Genomic DNA, 9,611 nt, shown 5'->3' on the forward strand with positions numbered 1-9,611 from the left:
ACAATTGTATCAAATTGAATCAAAATCGATAACAACAAAATTCTTTTGAATAAATTGTTTCTTTTATTTTTCGTAATCGTATAAAATTGAATCAAAATCGATAACATAAACAAAATTCTTTTGAATAAATCGTTTCTTTATTTTTGTGTATGATTAACAATCATATCAAATTGAATCAAAATTGATAACAACTAAATGATAAATATCTCATATTTGAAAGTAATTTAAAAAGTGAATAAAATAATTTTATTTTATTTGGATCGATAACCTACCCAAACCGACACATCACTACTACTTCTTAAAATAATCCTTAAATGGAATTAGAAATTTTATGTTAGAAAAATAATATTTGAGAGATTATCATAATCTCTCTTGAAAAGAATTTGAAAATTGAATTCTCTTTAGGGGCAAATCGCCAATTTTTATTTTATTTTTTGCTTTTTTTAATAACTTTAATTCGGTGTTGAATTGCGAAAAAAACACATTTGGCTATCAAGTTAAGTTTCAGAATTTTCAAGAATTTGAAACATACCAAAAAGTTATTTTCACTTTTTTCATTCAAAATTACTCACAAAAATTTAAAAACAACTACGATATGTATTCATAGACAAAAATAGCTCAAATTTCCAAATAGCAATTTTCACTTTAAAAATAAAAAAAATAAATCAAATAACTACAATTTCATGTTCCAACGCTTCATTAGTATTTATTTTGTTAATGAAAAGAAAAACATGTGCCTTGCACATGACATCATATGTATCAGCTTCTTTTGAGAATTTAAATTTGTCTTCATTTATAAGTCACACACTTTTACTTTACGTCAAGTAATTTAAAAATTCTTTCTTTGGAAGATATTAGCAAATAATTTAACAAACTTTCAACAAATTTGATGGATTAAAAGTTGTATTCGAGTAATACACATCCTAGTAGTAGTATATAAAAACGTAATTTTTTTAATTTGGATATAAGTATTACATGAAAGTCATTCGCAATTTATTTTGATAAGAACATATTGTTCACACCTTCTTGAACCTGACTTCTAATGGCTCATTACTCAGTTTCAAAAGTGTCTGGCCATTATTTTGTACAAAAACCCCAACGTTCTTGCAAATCACATCACAATAATTGCATACACTTGGACAAAAGACAAACTTGTATCCAACTCCATATTTCACAATCTTAAACCAATTGCTAATGGTGTCGCGACCAGGATTTCTTTTTACTCCGCCATTAGTAATCATATGATCTTCCTTTTGAGGATTATAGTGATCGAGCCTCCACACGTTGGAGTGATGTTGGCATATAGTATAAGTTTCCGTGAACTCAACATTTAGATCAATGGACTCACGAATTACACCTTTTTTCGAATTCACTGGAAAGAAATTTATCGAAAGGCCTGAATCGTTATTTAGACATGGGCCAATACCAAGTGGACAAACTTGGGTTCCAATAAAGGCTAGCCCAAGATCGCCTCCTAAATCCTTCCTTACTGGCACAACCATGTAGTCGAATCCTACTCGAATCATTTTTCCTGTCGTGTCAAGCACGGGATTAAGGGCAGAAGTTGCTTCAGATTGTAGAGAATTTTTTATAAACACTATTAATGTAATTAAGAAAATGCAAGATACTTCTATTTTCTTCATTATTGTGATTTTTCTTTTGGAATTATTTTGGTTGGTTAAGTTTCTTAAGAAATAACCTAATCTTTTATAGGTAAGTTTGGCATATGGATACGTGCATACAACTCAAGAACTTGCCAACAAACTAAATTGATGGATTTTGACTTACTTTCAACGTTGATATTTAACATTTTAAAAATATATCTATTATATATATGTCCTCCACTAAACAGAAGGAAAAAAAGAAGAAGAAGTTGTTTTTAACAGATTTTTAATTTAATTTTTATTTAATGAAGATTGTGGGCACTGCAATCAACCAAAGGAGTCAAAGCCATTGGATGTTTAGAATTAAATATGTACGAAAATAGATAACAATATTTTAATATTTAATCTATGAGTCTTGCACTCGGACTGGATTAAATCTATGTGTGAACAACTCAATTTGGATGGCGGAAATTGAAAATTCAAGTTCATCAATTTTATAATATTTATATTTTATTTTATTTTTCTAAGATACCACAAATATCTTTCTCTCTTCCTTCTACCTCTTTTTTACAATTTTTTTTCTTGCTTTATTATTTTATAGCACTATCTAAATTCCATCATTTCAAAATCGAGATATTTAGAACTGGAACAAAAAGTTCATTTTGAATAACTACTAGTCTAATACGTCATTGGAATGCCGCGCCCTTCCCATGGTTCATTTTTTACGATTCATTATTGTTGTATTTTTAATTTTTTTCATCTATACGTTTTATATGAGATGAGTGTTTATTTAAAATAATTTTTTATTTTTATAAAATAAGGTGTAGTTAAAGTTTGCGTAAACATCATACTCTTCATATTTCACTTGTAAAATTACACTAGTTAAATATATTATTATACTTTAAATTATTTTTCCACTTGGAAAAGGAAACAAGATGGCGGATGCTCTAGCCAGGAAGAACTTGGATGTTTGTGAGATTTTCCCCTTAATAGATATGTAGACAGATATCAAGCTATGTAATACCCTTTTTTTGCTGTAAGAAATAAAATTTAATCTTTTTGACAAAAATAAAAAATATCTTATTTGACTCTTTTGCTTAATTAATTTTGTTCTTTTCATGGGAGAATGGTATGAAATAGCAAATTATTAATTCAAATTAAATGTTATAGTCATAGTTTATTTTAATTGTAATTCGCAGCAAACATCCCATTTTTTTCCATCTGATTCGGTATACAATTAGCCATTTTCGGTATACAATTAGCAATTTTATACATTTCGGTATAAAATGTATAAAATGCGTTTGTGTTTGTATAAAGCGAGAGAAAAGTGTATATACAAATACATATATTTTCGTCTTATACACTTATAATTATACAAATACATATCTTATTATACAAATTACAATGTATAAATGAATTTATACAAAACTGAATAATTTGTATAAAATCGAATGTTTCTAGCAAATTATACGAATCAAAACTCCATAACAAACATAAAATTTGTTATGGAGCGCAAGTATGCAAACTATCTATAACATACAAATATGATTTTTATGTTTCCTATAGATGAAAGTTGCTCTTTCAATATATACTCTTTTGCTTAATTAATTTTGTTCATATATATCTTTTTCTTAAAAATTCATTTCCATCCTCTGCTCACTAACATTCAATCATTCTTCAATTTAAAACTCCTCATTGAAGCTACTTTCACTAGCCTTGATATGGTAGTGAGTTCTATTCTAAAATGGACAATTTTTTGGGGCACTAAAATACAGATGAAAACAAACACTTTCTTAATAACGCAGATTAAATTGCATAAATTTCAAATATGATTATTTATATACTGCTTAGAAAACTTCACACGAATTTAATTAGGCCACACTACAATTGCTTACAAACACCCCCAACGGTCATTGCCATATATTACATAAAAAAAAAGTATCACTTATTTAATTATTTTTACTTAGTACATTATATTGTGCTACTATCACAATTATTACTTAGACTTATTTTCATGCATCCTTCACAAACTTCACCTCAACCGGAAAATCACTTAGACCCAAACGTTTCTGCCCATTATACTCAATTACGCCAACATCCTTGCACATCATCTTGCAATCCTTACACACCGATGGACAATACGTAATCTTGTAATTATCCCCAAACTCATCAATCTTAAACCAATTTCTTATGGTTTCCCGACCAGGATTTCCTTTTATTCCACCCAATATTAAAAAGTAGCTTTGTGCCCGTCGATCATAAGAACCAACGGTCCATATGGCATCATTGGACTTAGTACACACCGTGTACGACAAGTTGTAGTCAATGTTCAAGTCGGTGGACAGGCGAATAATGCCTTTCTTAGAATTCGCCGATGAAAATAACAGTGGGGTGCCCGGGTAATAGTCTTCTTGAACTATGCCTAGTGGGCACGGTTTGTGATGATTGCTAATACTGGCTAATTCAAATCCCCAGGCCTCGTCTGGGGATATTGGTTGGACATAATAATTAGTCCTAGTTCGTAATATTTTTCCACTAGAATCACGCACCGCAATTGGAGTGGATTCGGATGCTTCACATAGTTTTGATTTTGTGAAGCAGTTGGTGGCAAAGATGAGTGAAACGAAAAATAGAATATTGATCAACTTCATTCTTGAGTTAATTAAATACTAATTTGTGTTGAGTGATTAATAATATGTAAGGATGTGAACTAATGAATGGTAAAACAGGTGATTATAGATATTATTTTTCCCTAAGCAATTTGGTAGGCATGAATCGACTAGAGGCTAGAGCATCAAGTTTATGAATTACATTAACAAAGTTGATGGTGTTCAAAAGCAAATCCTCCTCGAAGTAAACGGGTTTTGACTTCACTTTTTATATATTTTATATTAAAATATAAAATATAGACACACCTCTTATAATTTTTGAAGTCGACTAGAGCATCAAGTTTATGAATATTTTATATTATTATTTTAAGTATATAAATATCTGTATATTGGGTGTATATTAAGTTTCTAAACATTTTTACAAAAAGATAATAATGAAAGTTTTGTATATTATTGTATGCCGAATGTATAATATTGTAAACCGGATTATGTTTTAACCTAAGGTTTTGAACTATACTTTTACAACGTAAGTTACATAATTGTATATTTCTGATAGCATTACAATCTTATCTTTTCAAATATCCATTGTTTGCTTAACCCAAAAAAAAAAACATCCATTGTTTGAAAAAAAAAACTAAGTGTTGACAAATTGGTATGATTTTCTAATTTGAATTTAAATGAAAGCTGAGTTGGATTAAAAGTTTCAATTTCTTAACCTCTTATATATTTCTCGATTTTTATCTTTATTGATGATTATTAGTTGATCTGTTTGTGCTTGTCAACTTTTTCATGATGAATACGCTATATGTGTTGGGAGTTTGAAGTATGATTGGGAAATGAGAAAAGATACCTTTTATTAGATTGAACCAAAAAATCATCTTTTGAATCTTACCTAGATTTCTTCGAATAGACAAAATTCGTATGCTAATCTGAAAAGGCGTGATATTGAATATCAAGTTGGAGATAAAGTATTTTTAAAGATGTCTCCATGGAAAAAGATTTTGAGATTTGGCCAAAAAGGAAAGCTTAGTCCCCGATTTATTGGACCTTATGAGATACTTGAAAGGGTTGGACCAGTTGCATATAAATTAACATTTCCACTTGAGTTAGACAAGATTCACAATGTCTTTCATGTTTCTATGCTCAGAAGATATCGTTCTGATCCATCTCATATTCTTCCAGTTGAATCTATTGAGGTTAATTCTGACTTGACATATAATGAAGAACATATTCTAATTCAAGCTCGGGAAGTAAAGCAACTTAGAAACAAGAGAATCCCCTTAGTAAAGATACTTTGGAGGAACCATTCTGGAAAATAAGCTACCTGGGAGCGAGAAGAAGACATGAGAACCCAATACCCACACTTGTTTCGAGATTAGTGTAAGGTAAATTTTGAAACAAAATTTCTTTAAGCGGGAGAGAGTTGTAACACCCCCTAAATACTAAAACCAAGATTCACATGTCGATACACCATTCTTTAATTCCTACAGTATGTTTTATTCTCATTTTAGGAACTTGAAATTTTACGATATTTGCAAATTTGCTTAACATTAATTGTGATCGTAATTTAAGAGATTGTATTGGGGTATTTACGTAATATACTAGTTAGAATTACATATACTTGAAAGGGAGGTGAGGGATATACATATAGGTATATATGTATGCATTTTGGGCAACCACCTTTTAGTGCTAGTTGTATAAGTGATAAATATCACTTTTGTAACTATGTTTTCACACCTCCTCTAGAGAAATTCATTTTCCTTAAGTCTAAGATCCTTGAGAACTTTATCTAACCAGATTGTTCTTCAAAATCACAAGATAAAAATTTGGTCCTTTTGGCTGGAATTCGAGACACACCCTTTCCTTTGGTAAGTGATGAAATCTATTTTGAGCTAGGTAGTGTTTAGTATTTTAAGCATATCTCGTTCTTTAGAACTCCGTTTACAGTAAATAAATATGATTTGGAAAGCTAATTCATATACCTACAACTCCTATGTTTATGTAAAACTCTAATATAGTTATTATGGATTCTAAATATGGGACGCAACATAGGACAAGTTCTGTCCAGATTTCGGAATTAGAAATCATGTATGTTCAACTATTAGTGTTTTGATTATATTTTTTTGTACAAAATATATATTGTGGCTATTCTTGATTAGTTTCAAGCTTAAGAGATGTACCTACATCTTTCATGGAGGATATAAAGTTCAATTTTTCCATTTTTTCCTTTTCAAATCTAAGTTGTGACATGAGGTACTTGGTTGGCCAAAAATACTTTTTTGGGAGCACAGTCGTATTTGTACAAGCTAGGCTTACTTGTGATGATAATCATGTTTTACGTCAACATTATTGAGCTACTAGAAAGTAAAGAAGTTATTTACTAATATTTTTAAGGTTGCATATACTCGTGTACAAGTTGAAGACCTTGATATACGTTGGTTGATCTACGGTTTGAACTCTTGAAGTTGTGTTGGACTGTTTCCATGCAAAAGCATTGAGGTTTGTGTATAAGCTTGTACTGGTACTCTTGTTACCTGGTATATTTGAAAGTTTATCTTGGTACTTTGGTTACCTCTTGTCACTTTGCATTATAGTGTTGGTATTGGAGCCTAGGATTGTGGTTCTAGGACTTTTGCTGTGAATTACTTGTATACTTGTTTCACTTTCGAAAAGGTTCTGGTTACATTATTTTTTCACTTACATGATTTATAATATTAGATTTCTTCTTAAATGATAGTATCCTTCCGAAAGGGTCGCTACAAGCCTTGCCTTAATTTTAGTTATTACAAACAAACAAAAAAAGACATCCAAAAATCTGAAATTCGATCTTCTTTTCTTCTTCGTGCATATATTATTTTCAAATAAAATATAAATGTCATGTGATTTAATCTATTTGTTGAGTTCATTGGAGTTATATATATAATTTGCATTGTCGCTATGACAAAAATGCTTTTTTATTCTATCTACGGAGGAAGTAACCCAAAATCTTGACAACAGTGAGAGGGCTATAATTCCTTAAGAATACACAAATAATTTGTAATCTCGGAATAATATTCTTTTTCTCCTACATTTCTGATCTAATGATTTGAAAACATGATACCAACAATAATATATAGGCAAGTCAACTTGATCATTTTCTCAACCCACCGTACAATTTTGAGGAGCTAAGGATTTTGTTCATACTTGATTTCAATCACCCTCTAAAAACATGGAATTAACTACGAAAATTTATCGACAATTCTAACTGATTCATTGCTAAATAGCTCCTAGCTAATTAAAATTCCATATAATCCGTCAAAAGAAACTAGTGCATTATAATTTCTTGCTCCATTGACCACATTACATAGATTAGCATGACAATCTCTCAAATTATGAGAACTATCATTAATGAATTTTAGGCTACCCAGTACAAAGTAGAGATCCATCATGACCATAGAGTTTACAACCTGGTTTTGCAGTACAACAATTGACACAAATTTGAGTAAGTAATTTTGTCGATCCAGAAGATGGACAAATCATGTAAGCAACTTTAGGGTCACATTGTTGAGTACAAATCTTGGGTTCACTACGTTTTCCTTCACAAACAAACTTGCTGTCTAGACCGAAATAGTAGCAACCCTTGTAACCCGTGCAACAGGAGGTGCATTCGATGTTTTCAATTACCCTATTTCCTTCTGAAAGAGGACACTTTGAATAAACAATTTTTGAATCACAATTTTTGGGACAAGTGTTTTGCTTTCTAGGGTCAGATTTTCCTTCACAAATGAAAGTTCCATTAACACTGTAATAGTTGCAACCCTTGTAGCCTGCACAACAATTGGTGCATATGGGATTTCTCGAACTTCCTTTTGAACGTGGACATATAGCGTAGGAAAATTTACCGCATTCCATGGTACAAAACATGGTAGCATCGTCAAGTTCCGTGGCGCTTATAAGTTGAAACATTCCTAAAAACAAATACAAGTTATATCAAGGAAAATCATAACACTACTTTTGTTTTATAAAATTAAAGGAAAATCTTACCAAGTACCAGTAAGCAAGCATGGAAACTAACATCTTTGTGAACACCCATTATGGATAATTAATTAGTACCTTGTTTTCTTTTAATTTATTGAAGGAGTGATTAACATCATTATTATAAGCTAATTAACATCAATATATAGTCTCCTCAATTTGTAGAATTTAATTATTATTTTTTTGTACTAGCTAGCGTAAGTTGCTAGGTATGATCAAATAGAATAAAAAATATTTTTCTCTAAAAAACTTGGTCAAACATTTTTTTTTTCAGTAATTCATTTTTTATTAAGGTTCAAAAGAATTTTTCTTTAAAAACTTGGTCAAACGCTTTATTTTTTATTTTTTTTAAAAAGCACTTCAATCGCTAGAAGCTTAATTAGTCAAACATGCTGATTAGAAAGCTTAGCTTTTCCCAATGCTCTTTGTAGCCATTTGAATTATCAGTTCTTTTTTTTAGTCAACTGGAGATACTATTTACTAATAAGTTACCAAGTCTAACTAAACTATTAAATATTCACGTACAATAATAATCCATAAAAAAGAATAGGTATCTTCATAAAATTGGTAACCAACCTGTTGTGATAAATCAAAATTGATTGTGCAAAAATAAATAACAATTCATTTTATTTATTTAGAAATCTAGGAGTAATGTATTACTTGTGAATTTTTATTTGGGATTTTCGATATAATAATAAATAAATAAAACACATTTATAATATGACGTGTAATATGTGATTCTTCCCCCTTTTTATGGGAGAGGGTTTGTGTGGCTGGAAATGGTAAAACGGAAGAATCTAACTGAAAATTTTAACAATATTTTGAGGAACTTAAGTATAAGTAAACTAAGCTAATACAAGATTTTAGGCGTAAAATATATTGACTTTAAAAGTAATGTAATTAAGTAAACTAAGATAATACTCCCTCCGTCCCAATTTATATGAGGTATTTTGACTCGACACGAAGTTTAAGAAAGAAAAGAAGACTTTTAAAACTTGTGGTCCAAAATGAATGATAAAAATTTGTGTGGCTGTAAATCATTTCATTAAGGGTAAAATAAATATTTTATAGTTAAATTGTTACTTAATTAGAAATGTGTCATTCTTTTTTAAACTGACCAAAAAGAAAAGTAAGTCACATTTGGAACAGAGGGAATACAACAATTTAGAAGTAAAAGCTTTTGACTTTTAAAGGGAATTAATTGAGTAAACTACTCATTTCGTCAATTTTACTTGTCATATTTGGACTTGACACACCATTAAAAAATAAAATAATTATTGATACAATTATTTTACCACACTATCCCTATTATTTGATGTTTAATTTTTTTGGGTAATAAGAAATTAATGTTAAATGTAAAACATGAAAAAGAAAGTTATTTTTT

At 29.8% G+C, this 9,611-nt stretch overlaps 1 protein-coding gene across 1 annotated transcript; it reads right to left on the reverse strand.

Annotated features, from left to right (window-relative positions):
- Positions 1 to 1,016: 1,016 nt before the first annotated feature.
- LOC125858683 (proteinase inhibitor type-2 CEVI57-like) lies at positions 1,017 to 8,323 on the reverse strand. Its single transcript, XM_049538510.1, has 4 exons — positions 8,237 to 8,323; positions 7,617 to 8,160; positions 1,735 to 1,787; positions 1,017 to 1,567 (listed from the first exon to the last, which is right to left on the reverse strand). The coding sequence occupies exons 1-4, from the start codon at positions 8,283 to 8,285 to the stop codon at positions 1,017 to 1,019; spliced, it is 1,197 nt and encodes a 398-aa protein (XP_049394467.1). The 5' UTR covers positions 8,286 to 8,323.
- Between the last annotated feature and the right edge of the window lie 1,288 nt (positions 8,324 to 9,611).

Source organism: Solanum stenotomum, chromosome 3, assembly GCF_019186545.1.
Source record: "Solanum stenotomum isolate F172 chromosome 3, ASM1918654v1, whole genome shotgun sequence".
NCBI lineage: Eukaryota > Viridiplantae > Streptophyta > Magnoliopsida > Solanales > Solanaceae > Solanum > Solanum stenotomum.